Source organism: Plutella xylostella, chromosome 26 (assembly GCF_932276165.1).
Source record: "Plutella xylostella chromosome 26, ilPluXylo3.1, whole genome shotgun sequence".
NCBI lineage: Eukaryota > Metazoa > Arthropoda > Insecta > Lepidoptera > Plutellidae > Plutella > Plutella xylostella.
Genome location: NC_064006.1, coordinates 5,618,507 through 5,635,299, shown reverse-complemented (window position 1 = coordinate 5,635,299; position 16,793 = coordinate 5,618,507). Strand labels below are relative to the sequence as shown.

Here is a 16,793-nt window from a genome sequence, read left to right as displayed (position 1 = left end):
TTCAACGCCCCGGTAGGTTATGAAATGGTTATGAAGTCTGCCACTCTGCACACTCCGTCTGATCCAGGATACATGCGCTGCACTCTGGCTTATTTCCTGTCACGGATTTCCTGTCTCACTTGTCGGTGAGAGGCGGGCCGCGGGCGGCGGGCCCTCCCCGCACTCCGCTCCCGCACCTTTGGTCAGCTACAGGGTGTTGCCGTCGGCGTTAACAGCTCTGATTCGTCTGATGGCAGTTTTGGTAAGTACTAATTGCATTGCTAGACACCCCACTTGGCTAGTGGGATGTCTAGCAATGCAATGCCCCTGGCCAAGCGAAGCCAAGTTGTTATTATTTAGAGATTCATGCCAATGCTGCGAATCACAGATTATCTTACAGCCACATTCCGTGTAAAACTGTCAGTTTGTGTCATTTTGACTCATATTGTGTGTTGCTTGGTTTGGTTGTGTGTGGCTGATGCTAAATTATTTTGATTTCGATAAAACATAGTAAATTGAGTGATAATTATGTTTTAATTACATGCATAATGTTAGTTCTTAATGCTTGTACGGTGTGCCTTAGCACTGCTGTGAAACTATTCCATTTAGACTGTGGAAACCTCAGAAAAGAATACAACTTGGTGTCTGGACTCAAGGTAAGTTAGATTATTGTTTTTGGGTAACTTGCACCTACTGTGCGTAAGATTCATCATGTTCTTGCTTATTTATTTCTTTCAGACAACTGCTAGTAATGGTTTGCCGTCGTATCTGTGTGTTGAATGTGCTGCTTATGTTAGAAAATGCAAGAGGTTTCGGGATAAATGCCAGCGAGCAAATTACACCTTAAATGAGATCCTTCACAAAAATAAAGAGGTTAGTTGTTTTTTTTTCCTATCATTTATTATAATCATTTATATAATAGGTCTTGAAACTATACACCAACATTTTATTAAAATTATTATTTTACAGATTACAGAATGCAACATAGGAGCAATCAACAGAAAAAGTATAAACCTTTTACCTGAAGTGTCATACTTAGACAGATCTAGAGCTAGTTACCAGATATGCAAGTTCCAGTGGACAAAGTTGAACCGGCCGAGTGAGCCAGTGCGGCTGAGCATACCTGTCATCCACTATGGGGACACCCCCAGTGATCCACCCACTGAAAACACTCAACAAACTGTAGAAATTGAAGTGCCCTTGAAAAAGAAAAGAATAAGCAAACCCAATAACAATGCAGTCAAAGAAGAGATTGACCAAATACAAAGCTGCTATGTGTCTTTTGAACCAATTGATTATGACAAGAAGGAAGAGCTACTTAATGACTCGGCTACTGTTGGTGCTGATGATGAATACTTCAATGACTACACTGATGACATGGATTTCGAAGTGTTTCAGTGTAAAACTGAGGCAGGAAATGATGATAAGAATGTTGATGGTTCCAATTTAGAGGAGGAGTATGCAAGTATGATCCCTATAAGTGCGAAGGAAGCGCGGGCCGCGGTGGAAGTGTACAATATGTTCAGTACTGGGAAGAACAAATGTACTGTTTGTGGTAAAGGATATAAGACTGTCAAGAGATTGAAAGTGCACATGAGAATGCATGATAAAGTTAGTATATTTCAATTATTTTGTGTGTTTGTAAAATATTTTTATTGATGTGTGGGGATAGTGTAGAATAGCTTAGAATAGAATAGAATAGAGGCAACGATTGTCAACTACAGTAAGACTATGTGATCTAATATATCTTCTTTCATGAAAGAAGAACACAAAATCATACTTTCACAATATAATTATTCTATGCTTTGTGAAAGTCTTAGTTCCTGTCTTATCCAAATAGAACCTTTGTGCATATCTCTGAGCTCTAAAATCTCTTCTTAGACATCTAGATTTCCTAAATTAGTAATATTATTTGTAACATTCCAGCATGTGAGTGGGGTACACTATTGTGAACTCTGCGGCTACTACTACAAGACTGAATTCCTATTGAAGACGCACATGACGGAGAAGCATTTGTACAAATATGTCTGTAGACAATGTCCTGAAGTCAATTTCGATAGGTGAGTCATGAAATTGTGTGATTATGAGTTATTGCAAAATTGTTGTTGGTACTTATAGGTAGGTACAAAACAAAATGAACATGAAGGGATATATCCGAAATCGGTTGAAAGGTCATCACCACCCTGTTAGCACTGTACAACATTGTAGTTAGTAGGTATATTTAATTTATAATATCTCAATTTACAAATTATCCATTATGGTATGGTATTACTTAATTATATTGTATATCAATAAATAAATGTAATCGTACTTACAGAACATCAGCCAAACAGCACTTCATATGGACGCATCTGCAGAAGGGACACAAAAAGAATGCCAACTGGTACGAATCCAGACCCACCTGGCTCAGTTCACGAGGCGGAAGGCGCGTCAAGGGAGTCGCGACCTTACGTCCTGTGCGGAAAGCGTCAAAGTTGCCCGCAGACTTCCTCAAATATTCGACAGTGACGCCTCAAGAGCAGTACCAGATGATAAGTGACAGAAAGAAGTCTAAAAACTATTTGGAGTCGGAGTTTAAGTGTGAAATGTGCTTTAAAGGATTCCGCGAAATGGATACGTACGGCAAACACATGAGGAAACATGATCCAGTGAGTGAATATGCACATATAGTAATAACATCTGCAGCAACTGTTCTACGACTTACTGCTTCACGACACCATTATCGACATGGATAAGTGTTACTGAAACACATGGCGACGGGATGGTAGAGCTTGCATTAAACGAGTTTATCTACGTCGATAAAGATGCCGTGCAACCTGGTCAGCATAGTGCGAGTTTTTACTCCGTCCGAGTAGCGTCGCCACCTAGCGGTATACGCACTGCACTAGCTCCGCGTCATACAAATTTGGGTCTAATTTTTACTCTTAACTTGTGCAAGTGACATATTTAGGGCCTGTTTCACAATGTCTGGGTAATGGCAACCTGTTGGATAAAATACATGCTGTCACTCTCTGTACCTAATTACATTTTAGACAGTGACAGCATGTATTTTATCCGACAGGTAGCCGTCATCCAGACATTGTAAAACAGGGCCTAAACCTCAAATATTATTTTTCCTATGTTAGGCGTTTGCGGGCCCCCTGCAGTGCGACATCTGCAAGCTGCACTTCAAGTCCACGCGCTACATGTACAAGCACATGATCATCTCGCATCTGTTCCGCTACTCGTGTCAGATGTGCGAGTACACGTGTTACAACAAGTGAGTCTCATCATAATATATTAATCTAAGTTAAAATATTGTAATTTAAGTTTCCTTTCTGAAAAATCTCAAAATATAACTTCCCATATTATAATTATTATTATTATTCTAGGGAAAGTTAAATTGGCAAATTGTACGTTTCAGTTCATGTAGCTCCCAAAATGTTTTGGTATTTAATATTATGTAGGTTTTTTATTAAAGTATTATTTATCGTTTGCAGGGGACAGGCGCAAGAGCACTATAGGTTTCACAAGAATGTCACCTACAAGTGCAATCAATGCGATCTTGTTTTTAAGTAAGTATACATTTTATCGAAATTCGAAACCAAAGAAAGATGAGATCTAAACTCACTTATGTATATTTACTACTAAAATCTAAATTTTGATAATAGGTGTACAAGCCTTTTTTAAATAGTCTTCTTCGTGTTATCTATAGCTCGAGAACAGAGCCATTCATGTTTTCTAGCGCTCAATGACGTTAAAAAGTCCACCTAAAATGATTGCTCCGCACAAACCACGTAGGTTGACACTTATCTCCATTGCTAACCGTACCCAACTCTCCCAGGAAGCACTCGACTCGCCTGACCCACATCCGCATCAAGCACCCGTCCACGGCGCTGTGCAACCTGTGCGGGCACTCCTTCGTCAGCGACGCCGGACTGTACTTCCACAAGAGGAAGGCGCATAGTGCACAGGTACTAGAAACGTAACTAGTATATGAAATAATACACTCAAGAGCAATGAAAAACACAATTCACATATGGAACGGCAATGCCTGGTGGAAATTTTTCATTGCTTGCAAGAGTATTGATAAGGAACGAGATACCAAGAATATAGGCTTTTATTTACAAAAATTAAACATATTATTTGTGAGACATTGTAAGACAACTGACACACAATTTCTTCGTAATATCCATAGATCATGACATTCTCCCCCGGTCAGTTTATTCTATAGCATAATCCCTTAAATACGTCGGCGCTCGTCTCTCTCTGGCAGAGCGGCGGGGTTCAGGCGTAGGCTCTTCATCGTCAGATAGGACATCATCGGGAGCGTCGTCGGGAGCGTCATTGGGAGTGCCATCATCATCAGCATCGTCATTGGGAGTGCCATCATCATCAGCTTCGCCTTCGTGCGGGAAAGGTGCTAATTGTCGGTTTGAGACAGTAGTCTCACGGCCATCCGGTAGCTGTACATGCGAGTATGCAGGATTGGCCTCAATAAGTTGCACTCGTTCAACTATGTTGTCATATTTTGAGTTTCGAACATTTTTTTTTAGTAGTACAGGTCCCGGAGTCATCAGCCATGATGGAAGTGAATCCCCGTTCGGTGACCTTCGAGGATGATTGAACATACGTTCATGAGGAGTTGTGTTCGTGGACGTACAAAGTAACGAACGTATAGAATGTAGAGCCGTCGAGAGCACAAGTTGCCAGCTCTCCGTTGGCAGGTTCTTAGATCTGAGGGACAGTTGGACAGATCTCCATAAAGTTCCATTCAGACGTTCTACCTGTCCATTTCCTTGCGGGTTATATGGTGTGGTTCTACTACACGCAACGCCGAGTGGTATTAAGAACTTCCTTAACTCTTCGGACATGAAGGAAGCCCCACGGTCAGAATGGATATAAAGTGGCGTTCCAAATATGCAGAATAACTCTTTTAAGCAGCTTATTACCGTGCTAGCAGATACATCCTTGCATGGGAAAGCAAATGGGAATCTTGAATATTCGTCGATGATCGTAAGGATATACCTGTTATTGTTATTTGTAGGTAGAGGCCCTTTAAAATCTATATTCAACCGCTCGAATGTTGAGGTCGCTTTTATTAATTCACCTTGTTTTCTGATAAATCTTGGTTTTATTTCAGCGCATGTCTGGCATCTTGCGGTCAGGGCTCTAATATCTTCAAGCGAGTATGGAAGGTTTTTTGACTTAACCCAGTGATACATTCGAGTTACGCCAGCACGGCTAGTATGGCCATAATAAGACAACATGTGAAGTGACTGATTAAATTGAGTCACTTTTTGATATCAGTCTTAAATGTTAGCATAGTGTGTACATGGGACTCGTTTTATTTATGTGATTGGATATAAGCCACAGTGACACTGTAACTTTTCTGCTCTGTGCAAATAGGTTTTTCAAATGTTATTTTTTTCCGAAAATCTCTCATTTGTGGTTGTTGTTTGTATTGTCTATGGTTTTTTGACAATTAAAATGTCATCAAACGTCAAACTTGAAGAAAATTTTGACTGTTTGGTGCTTTCGAGAGTTTTAAGTGTAATATTTTGGTACTATTACTTTGCTTTGCGCTACCCCATGGATTCATATTGGCTCATTAAACTACTTTATTGAGTTTCTTGGACATCGTCTCATCAAATGATATACGACCAAGCATGCTCCCGACCAAGCACGCTCAGATTCCTTGGGAGCTCCTGCTATCGGCACGATCACCGATGCACCGGATCCTTGAGACGAAGAACAAAAACAGCATGCACCTGACTGATGACCCACCCACTGTCTACCCGGACCCAGGAGCTAGAAGGCCTTGAGAAAAAAGCCCGGGAAGGATCCTGACGGACGCAGCAGAATATCATTTTCGATGCTTGTCCCACGGCCTGACTGAATAATATTTATATAATCAATGGAAGGAAAAAACAGTAGGTAAGTGCCAGTACCAGTCACATGTTATTATAATTGGGCACATGCACACAAAACAACTCAAAAAACTTTTTTCACTTGGCAGTACTTGGTCAACTAGGCCATTCATTGGAAGGAAACCCGTACCCCAGCAGTGAGGACGTGATGGGCTATGATGATGAAGATGACAATAGGAGTCATAATCTTAGTTCATAAGTATAACTAAAATCTAATGAAACATTTTTGTTTGTTACAGAACATTGAAATTGGCTCGTAGGCAAGACGGAAGATGGTCAAAACCGGTCAGAAAATGATGGCCTAGACACGGTTGGAGAGTTCTTGTTGGCAGAAACCACCTGAAGATGGTCAGATGACATCAGCAACCTTGTGGTGATACAATGAACCGGAGCGGCACCTAACTGAAAAAGTTGAAAAACTTGGCATACATGAGACCTATTTGATGACTGATATAAGCCAAGTTCAGACTGATTATTGTGATAGTTGATAACTAAGAATACCTAATATGCTTTTATGGTGTGTGAAATAGTATACTTTTTATAATTTATTAATTAAAAGTTTAATAAATGTTTTACTTACCTAAAGAAAATATTATATTTTTATAACCATTTAATTTAGTTGTACATGCTAGCATATCCACTTATTTTTTTATAGTTAGTGTGTTGTTGATAAATAATAAAGCCTGACTAGGGTTTGTCGCTGTGGAGAAAGGATTAGCATCAGTCGCTGACTGCCCGGTGTGCCGGACTTATTAAATGTACAGTTTATATGATTTACATTTCTTGAACTCCACATTTAACATTCAAACTATTCAATTAGCCACTTCATTTTAGTTAGTGTGTTGTTGATAAATAATAAATCCTGACTAGGGTTTGTCGCTGTGGTGAAAGGACACACCGTCTATCTATCTAACTTCTTAGCACATGTGAGCGACAGGATTTGAATCCACATTTCTTCCGTGAGGGGCGGGCGCTTACCCGTCTGAGCTAACACCGCTACATATAAGTAATATACTTACTTAATGTATAATTTTAGTCAAATAAAAAAGAGGATGTGTGTTTTGACAAATGTTGTTTTTAAAGAATTTTCAACGGGTTATTAGAGTCCCGGATCATCCTCCCTATAAGTATTATAGTAATTTTCCTTTCCTGCATCTCTTCTTGTAGAGCAAGGATGAAATTAACAAAAACTAAACAAATAATTATTTGTGTCACATGTTATCACCACCTTCGAACTTGAGTGATATAATGCTACCTAAACAAATGTCAAACTGAGACATGTGTGGATAAATTGGTACACCCATGTTAGGAAATAAGACAAATCTTCCAATCTCGCTCGCGTGCAGCACGCGTAGCACAGTATGGCGGTGACAAGATATAAATGACAGCTAGTTGCAACAAATTGTGTGATATCAGTTGTCCTCACAAACGCTAACATGGCCAACACGAAATAATCACTACAAGATGTGAGTTACAATTTTGACAGCGAGATTGGAAGATTTGTCTTATTTCCTAACATGGGTGTACCAATTTATCCACACATGTCTCAGTTTGACATTTGTTTAGGTAGCATTATATCACTCAAGTTCGAAGGTGGTGATAACATGTGACACAAATAATTATTTGTTTAGTTTTTGTTAATTTCATCCTTGCTCTACAAGAAGAGATGCAGGAAAGGAAAATTACTATAATACTTATAGGGAGGATGATCCGGGACTCTAATAACCCGTTGAAAATGCTTTAAAAACAACATTTGTCAAAACACACATCCTCTTTTTTATTTGACTAAAATTATACATTAAGTATATTACTTATATGTAGCGGTGTTAGCTCAGACGGGTAAGCGCCCGCCCCTCACGGAAGAAATGTGGATTCAAATCCTGTCGCTCACATGTGCTAAGAAGTTAGATAGATAGACATTAATTTGTTCCACTTAAACATTTGTACAGTTAAATTAAGAGGCGAAATGTGTGTGTTGAAGCAGACCAAAAGGGAAGCAACTCAGCGCATATGTTTGCCCTTAGGAACAAACCACAGATTTTCAGTTGTCTCCCATACTTATGCTTTAAGTTTGCCTATTCACGTCAAAGTATGCAGGTAATGAAGTGGCTAATTGAATAGTTTGAATGCTAAATATAGAGTTCACGAAATGTAAATCATATAAACTGTACATTGAATACATCCGGCACACCGGGCAGTCAGCGACTCATTCTAATCCTTCACCACAGCGACAAACCCTAGTCAGGCTTTATGATTTATCAACAACATGTGAACAACACACTGAGATGAAGTGGCTAGTTGAATAGTTTGAATGCTAAATGTGGAGTTCATGAAGTGTAAATCATATAAACTGTACATTGAATACATCCGGCACACCGGGTAGTCAGCGACTAATCCTTTCACTACAGTGACAAACCCTAGTCAAGCTTTATTATTTATCAAGTACACACTAACTATAAAAAAATAAGTGGGTATGCTAGCATGTACAACTAAATTAAACGGTTATAAAAATATAATATTTTCTTTAGGTAAGTAAAACATTTATTAAACTTTTAATTAATAAATTATAAAAAGTATACTATTTCACACACCATAAAAGCATATTAGGTATTCTTAGTTATCAACTATCACAATAATCAGTCTGAACTTGGCTTATATCAGTCATCAAATGGGTCTCATAGTATGTATGCCAAGTTCTTCAACTTTTTCAGTTCGGTGGCGCTCGGGTTCATTGTATCACCACAAGGTTGCTGATGTCATCTGACCGTCTTCAGGTGGTTTCTGCCAACAAGAGCTCTCCAACCGTGTCTAGGCCATCAATTTCTGACCGGTTTTGACCATCTTCCGTCTTGCCTACAAGCCAATTTCAATGTTCTGTAACAATCAAAAATGTTTCATTAGATTTTAGTTATACTTATTACTTATGAACTGTCCGGTGATATGCCACAAGCAACGAGGTGATGCTTGAGCACGTCTTTGTAGCGCAGGTACTGCCCGCCACGGTTCCGTTTCCCGCGACTGAGCTCTGAGTAGAGCACGGCTTTAGGTAGTCTGCAGTCTTCCATATGCCTGACGTGTCCACACCATCTGAGCTACTGTGCTCAGTGTGACAGGGTGTTCAAGACGAAGTTCGGACTTGCCAGCCACATAAGAGCACATAACAGAGTGTAGCAAGAGTCGCTGTTGTCGGATACGACGAAGAGGACATCATCATCATCATCACTTATGAACTAAGATTATGACTCCTATTGTCATCTTCATCATCATCATAACCCATCACGTACCCACTGCTGGGGTACAGGTTTCCTTCCTATGAAGGAAGGGTTTAGGCCTAGCCAACCAAGTAGTGCCATGTGAAAAAAGTTTTTTGAGTTGTTTTGTGTGCATATGCCCAACTATAATAACATGTCACGGGTACTGGCACTTACCTTCTGTTTTTTCCTTCCATTGATTATATAAATATTATTCAGTCAGGCCGTGGGACATGCATCGAAGATGATATTCTGCTGTGCCCGTCAGGATCCTGCCCGGGCTTTTTTCTCAAGGCCTTCTAGCTCCTGGGTCCGGGTAGACAGTGGGTGGGTCATCAGTCAGGTGGCATGCTGTTTTGTTCTTCGTCTCAGGGATCCGTTGCATCGACGGCTGCCGATAGCAGGAATCTGAGCGTGCTTGGTCGGGAGCAAGCTTGGTCGTATATCATTTGATGAGACGATGTCCAAGAAACTCAATAAAGTAGTTTAATGAGCCAATATGAATCCATGGGGTAGCGCAATGCAAAGTAATATTACCAAAACATTACACTCGAAACTCTCGAAAGCACCAAACAGTCAAAATTTTCTTCAAGTTTGACGTTTGGTGACATTTTAATTGTCAAAAAACCATAGACAATACAAACAAAAACCAAAAAATAACATTTGAAAAACCTATTTGCACAGAGCAGAAAAGTTACAGTGTCACTGGGACTAATGCCCAATCACGCAAATAAAATGAGTCCCATGTACACCCTATGCTAACATTTAAGACTGATATCAAAAAGTGACACAATTTAATCAGTCACTTCACATGTTGTCTTATTATGGCCATACTAGCCGTGCTGGATGGCATAACTGATCGTGCGCTTCGATCAGTCTGTTCGTGTTTGTTGATGCACAGACTCTTGATAGAGCGTCAGCGACTATGTTTTCCTTTCCTGGGCGGTATATAATGTCGTATTTAAAGCATGATAATTCTAGACGCCATCTTTCCAATTTTTCGTTCTTTATTTTACTGCTATGTTTTTGGTTAAACATGAATGAAACTGATTGTTGGTCTGTCACAAGAATAAAATGTTTTCCAATTAGGTAGTGTCGCCATTTTCGTAGTGATTCTACGATAGCACCAGCTTCCTTTTCTATGGAACTTTGTCTGCGTTCCGAATCATTTAAGCTCCTTGAGAAAAATGCAACGGGTCGACCCTTCTGAGTTAGAGTCGCCGCTAATGAGTGTTCGGAAGCATCAGTTTCGACCGTGAACGTTTCTTTTGCATCAATAGCAGTTAAACAAGATTTAGCAATGTCGTGCTTGAGGGTTTCAAATTTTTCAATCTCTTGTTGAGTTAGGGGAAATACATTTCTATTGACAAGAGGGCTAATCTTTTCTGAAAAGTTACTTATCCACTTCGAATAATGTGCAAACATTCCCAGTGCACGTTTTAATGAAGCCGTGTCGTTTGGCACTGGTAAATCCATAAGTGGTTGTAGCCTTTTCTCGTCGGGTGTGATCGCATTGTTCTTAATGGTGTAGCCAAGTAGATTTATGGACTCACTGCCGAATATGCTTTTGTCTTTGTTCAAAGTGAGCTTGTATTTTTCTACTGCGTCCATAAATTTCTTCAAGTTTACGTCATGTTCATCTTTGTTATTTCCACAGACAGTGACGTCATCTAAATACGCATATGTAGCTGGTAGTTTCTCCGTTGTTATGATATAGTGAAGAGTTCTTTGAAATGCTGCAACACCATTAGTGACGCCGAACGGTATTCTGGTAAACTGGTATTGATTTCCGTCGGCTTCGAAGGCAGTATACTTTTTTTCGCTCTCTAGTATAGGTACTTGATGATATGCACTTTTTAAGTCAATCTGGCTGAAGTAGTTGTATTTTGCAACCTCTGAAACAATTGATTCTATATTGGACAGCGGGAATGCGTCGAGTTCGGTATATCTGTTGATGGTGAGTGAATAATCAATAACTAGACGCTTCCTATGCATGCCTCCGCCAGTTACAAGAACTTGAGCGCGCCATGGAGATACGCATGGTTCTATTACCTTATCTTCCAATAATTTATTTATCTCTTCTGCTATGAACTTCTTGTCTTCATCGCTATACCGTCGTGATTTGATTGCAACGGGTTTTATGTCTGATGTGAGGTTAGAGAAGATTGTCGCCGGTGGTACAGAGGCAGCCATCACGTTGCATATTTTAAGTGGTTCTAAATTTCCTCCAAAATCTAATTCCAGTGATGAATGATTTTTCAGAATGTCATGCCCAAGAATCACATCAGCACAGAGTCGATTTACAATCAAAAGAGGTTGTTTCTTGTAAGTATGCTTCCTTATTTTAAGGGTGGCAATGCACAGCCCTTCTACTGAGGAAGTGTGATCCAAAGAGGCCAAAGTTATCTGATGTTGGCATTTTCTTTTCTTTAATCCCAGTGTTTCAGCTAGCGAAAGGTTAATGAAACTTACGGAGCTCCCAGTGTCTATAAGTGCATCTGCATGGGAGTCGTTAATGGTAACTGGGATAGTGGCTTTGCTCAGACTTGCAGGGGAGGCAGCTAAAATTAATGCTGTCGTATGTTCTGCATCTTCCTGCGGATTTATGGTGTTTACCGTAGAAGTTCCTCTGCAGACACTTGCGAAGTGCCCTTTCTTTGAGCACAATTGGCAAACAGAGTTATATGCAGGGCATTTGAACCTTCTGTGCAAGACATTTCCGCCACAAAAGAAGCATGTTTTTTTTTTAATTTGTTGCCCGGCAGCGCACACTGTTGGTTTACTTTCTTGCACTTCGGAGTTTACAGCGCTTAAGGTGGGTACATAGTTTGCGGTATTAGTGTAGCTCTGACAGTTTTTATCGGCCATTTCTAATGAGCTAGCTTGGTTGTGAGCTTCTTCAAGGGTTAGCGTTAGGTTTTCTAGTAATCTCTGTCTGATACTTTTGGAGCTTATGCCGGAGATAAAGGCGTCTCGAATATATTCTGTTTTATAGCCTTCGGCAGTTATTTCTTTGAAATTACAATTCAAGGACAGGACTTTTAGAGCACGTAAATATTCATCGATTGATTCGCCGGGGAGTTGCTTGCGCGTAGATAACATATGCCGAGCATGAATTTCGTTATGTGGCTTAACGTATGTATTATTTAGTTGTTTCAGCGCCCCCTCATAGTCGTCGGTGTCTTGAATTATGCTGAACACACTTGGTGATAGGTGATTTATTAGTATTTTTAATTTTACCGAGTTCGGAAGCGGCGAGTCTCCAGCGGATATAAAATTGTCAAACGCCTTTTTCCAGTGCCGCCACTTCAGCTCGGCTCCCGTGGAACTTGGATCTACATCGAATCTCTCAGGTCTCAAGAATCGTGTAAAATCACCGGATGAAGATACTTGACTCATTATGTTTGTTTTATTTGTAAATAAAATTGATAAGGAACGAGATACCAAGAATATAGGCTTTTATTTACAAAAATTAAACATATTATTTGTGAGACATTGTAAGACAACTGACACACAATTTCTTCGTAATATCCATAGATCATGACAAGTATATTATGTTTTACTCTACTACAACTCTCTTGCCGAGTTTCAGAAAGGAACATTAAGCTAATGTCAGCATTAAATCTACATAAATATGTCTGTCTCTTTCTGTCCGTATACTTTCAAAGCAAGACAGCTATAAAATTAGGGTGGATATTAGCTTAAAGTTCTTTTCTGAAACTCAGCGTTAGAATTACATATACTGCTATTACTACAACTCTGCCTACCCCTCCAGGAGATCCAGTCGGCGTCGCACGTGGCAACAGTGACGTCATCACCGCTGTACTGCGCCGCGTGTGACGTCATGTTCCTGAGTGAAGCCGCCTTCGCCACCCACTTCGGGAGCTCTAGCAACCACGCCGCTACTAACCTGTGAGTGTAGTAATAGTTGGTGTGCCTATCCGTGTCGGAGATACGGTCAGCTGCATATGTCGTTATACACTTCTGTACCATGTCTAACTGACGAACCGTCAATGTTTCAATGAATGGATAGGCGGTTTTACAAGGTACCAAAGTGTATAGCTACTTATGCAGCTGACTGTACGTCGGTAAAGTGGCACTTCGCTAGTTACAACATCCGTGCTGCTAGCAACGTGTGAGTGCATTAATATCTGTCTGCCTACCCTTCGAGGAGATGTAGTCAGTGAATTTACACTTGCGCAACATAATATTAAGCAAAGGAATATGGTTCCCAGCTCAATACAAATAATGAAGACAATACCAATCAATAACTGACATAAATTTTGAAGCAAGAATGGAATAATGGAATGCACGAAAAGAGCCTCGACGTACTAACTGTACATCCACCATTTTTATTGAACCACTATTTTGACTGGCTAATCATAATAATTTCACCACGATTACAAACGTTAGTGCACTTCTTTTTGTCATCATACTTAAAACAAGACTGTGACGGCATTAAACTTCTTGTTGCATGCATTGCAAAGGCCTTTCAAGAAACACAGCAAATCTATGTTATTTCCTAGTTCAGAGCAGTATTTCACCTACAGTCAAACTATAAAGTCCTGACATCAAAGAGTGCGATTTTGCGCACAAAAATAAAAAACCGATTGACTTTGGATTTTTAAGGGATTTGTCATTTAATAAATATAACAAATCGATTAAATACGATCTTAAACAATTAGTTAGGATCCACTTCCGTTTTCACGACTTTATAGTTGGACTGTACCTTTAGCATGAAGAGTTGACCTGTTCTTAATACAACCTATAGTTTTTTTCTGAATAAATAGTATTCTACTCTATTATTATTTCACCACTTATGATATAAATATTATCCCCAGCTCAATACAGACTAAGATGGGCGACCCGAAGCGGCGCGGGCGGGGCGAGGGGCGTGCGCGGAAGGCGCGGGGGGCTAATGCAGCCTCAGAAATACTGAATAATGGACTCGCCACCGGGACTAATTGTGAAGTTGTGAGTAAAGGTTTTATTATAATAGTAGAATGTTGATACATAAAATATAGGAGGCTTTATCAATAGTTATGTTACTGGAACCCTTGAAGAAACAAAAACAAAAGTATTAGGGTAAAAATATACTTGCAGGTGTCTTGAAACTGTTTTTCTCCCTCTGAACACTTGGTCCGACTGCTTAGTCTCCCACTCTTTATAACATTTTATATAGTCACTTCAACTTCAACGATCGTTAGGAGAGGCCTATGTCCAACAGTGGACTACGGAAGGCTGAGAGAGAGATTATAATCTATTTGCAAATAACCGCCTCACCCACCTAAATCTATACCATCACACATTACACTCCAGTGCGGCATCCAGCTGGCCAACGACGTGCAGGCGCGCGCGCACTACCGCGCCGCGCACCCCGGCACCGCCTTCCTCAAGCGGTACATGTGCCACGTGTGCGGACACACCACCAAGGTACGTGTGTAAACACACTCGCGAGCAATGAAAAAGTTCCAAATGGCCTCATTATACTCTATCCATTATATTATTGGTTTCTTGACATTCGAAATCCCATACATATTTGATGACTGCAAATAAAAACTAACTTTACTTACCAGACATAAGGAAACGTCAAAAATGCAATAACATAGTGGAAGCTCTATAATTTACTACTGCCTACTTTCTGCTCCTGAACCTTGCCTGGTTGATTGGTAGAGAATGCTCTTAGCATTTAGTCTACCTGATAGTGCATCTATTTTTGTAAAATATTGCAGACAGCGTCATTAAGTTAGCCTTTTCAGTTTAGGAGTCATTTGTGCTGTCTCTTGGTTGAAACCAGTTGCTCGCGAGTGTATTAGTTATCCTTTAATATTCATGTTGTCACTTGTTACACTTAGCTACATACTTTAAACAAACAGTACTTAGCAAATATGTAATATTTATTTCTCCCTCCCACAGCAATACGCGAACCTGCAAGTGCACATGCGCACTCACACGCGCGAGAAGCCGTACCCGTGCCCGCACTGCGACCGCCGCTTCAGCATGCCCAGCAACCGCGACCGGCATATTGTGGTCAGTTGTCTATGTTGTCGTTTGTACTTTTCATTTTACACACATATGCTCATGACTGTAATCCCCAAAGCGCTAGTCAGAGGTGACTCGCAAGCAAGCTACACGCTTTATATTTACAGTACAACATATTATTTGTTAGATGGGGTGACGACTTGCAAAAGGTGGCTATGATTGGATGCGGAAAGCTAAAGATCGCATCCAGTGGCATGCTTTGGGAGAGGCCTACTACCACCAGTGGACTGCTATAGGCTGATGATGATGATGATGATATTATTATTTGTGATCACGATAGATGTTTCAAATTCTCTAGGCAAAAGACAATAAGTCTTCATAATATATCCATATGAAGCTGTTATTATATTCTACATAAAATATTCCCAGGTGCATACAGGCGAGAAGCCATACGAGTGTGAACACTGCCATCGTCGGTTCACACAGAGCAGTGCGGTAAAACTACACATACAAACAGTGCATCTGAAGATACCTTACGCGCCGTGGGACAAGAAGAACAGGAAACGAAGGAAAGAAATGGAAGCCACCGTGGTGCAGACGCAACCGAAACTCATGGTGGATTCCACTGGCGAGTATATTAATGCGTATATAACTTATAATGATGTTTGAGTAAAGGTTTTTTTTATTTTTATTTAGGGACGTTGCTTGTTGATGAAAATGTCATAGCCTACAGCACTATTAAGTTCCTGTCTAGACAAAATTAACAGAGTGCTGGTATTTAAAAGTTAAGTGCTCTACTTTTATCATACTTACAAAAGTGTCCTTCAACTTAAAGGTTCACCGAATGAAAAAAATACAGTAGTCAACACGAAAGCAGGACAATTTACCCTGCATGCTTATAAACTTTTGATGTAAATTCTTTCGGTAATAGTCTTTGCTTGATAGAGTAACAAGCATAGGTTATCACAAACTTTCGCCTTAATAATATTAGTGTGATGTGATAGACTTGTCTTCGGAAAGACTGATAAAGTTTCAGTCTACAGCATGGCATTTTCCATCTAATTGTTCACGCAATATAAAATGTTCCTCATAAAAAGCACATTTGTCAATAGTGAGATAGGTACATTGATACAGATAGAATTTGTTGTGAATGATGATCACATCTAGTTTCTAGTTACAGAAGAGATAAATGTCATTATATCGTGATTGGAAAGTGCATTCAACGAGTTCATTCATCTACGTCGATAAAGATACCGTGCAACCCTCAGAAATTATTACTACTACAAATGTAAATGCTGCCATAATTTGAGTAAGAGATTAATCTAAGATAACTAAATACTGATTCGTATTTTAAGAAGCTTTATAGTTTAAGTTTCCAATGTACGCTTATAACAACTCATAATATTTCTTACTTATATTTTTGTGATGATTTACTTGAAATTTGAAAGTCTTAACCAATGCATAATAATGATTTAAACTTGTATTAAAAGTGCATTATTAATAACTTTGATAAACTAGATATTTCTATGATTTTAAGTTATGATGTGTTATATAGATTATGTATGTATTATTAAGAAAGATTATGAATGCAATTATAGAATACAAACTAGATTTTTCTAAGAATTTGTTTCATTCGTAACACTATATTTCTGTAGACAGACTTATTGAACAT

At 39.6% G+C, this 16,793-nt stretch overlaps 1 protein-coding gene across 1 annotated transcript; it reads left to right on the top strand.

Annotated features, from left to right (window-relative positions):
* The first annotated feature begins 429 nt into the window (after positions 1-429).
* LOC105395648 (zinc finger protein 845) lies at positions 430-16,784 on the top strand. Its single transcript, XM_038111595.2, has 13 exons — positions 430-635; positions 718-852; positions 949-1,590; positions 1,906-2,039; positions 2,297-2,627; positions 3,105-3,238; positions 3,459-3,533; positions 3,803-3,932; positions 12,915-13,051; positions 13,981-14,113; positions 14,459-14,572; positions 15,056-15,169; positions 15,551-16,784. Exons 1-13 carry the CDS (start codon positions 528-530, stop codon positions 15,788-15,790), a joined length of 2,427 nt encoding a protein of 808 aa, XP_037967523.2. The 5' UTR covers positions 430-527; the 3' UTR covers positions 15,791-16,784.
* Positions 16,785-16,793: the final 9 nt, after the last annotated feature.

Coding starts and splice junctions, on each gene's coding strand:
- LOC105395648 (XM_038111595.2), top strand. CDS start 528: ATGTTAGTTCTTAATGCTTGTACGGTGTGCCTTAGCACTGCTGTGAAA. Junction 3,534..3,802: donor CAATGCGATCTTGTTTTTAA/GTAAGTATACAT, acceptor CAACTCTCCCAG/GAAGCACTCGACTCGCCTGA. Junction 3,933..12,914: donor GGAAGGCGCATAGTGCACAG/GTACTAGAAACG, acceptor CTACCCCTCCAG/GAGATCCAGTCGGCGTCGCA.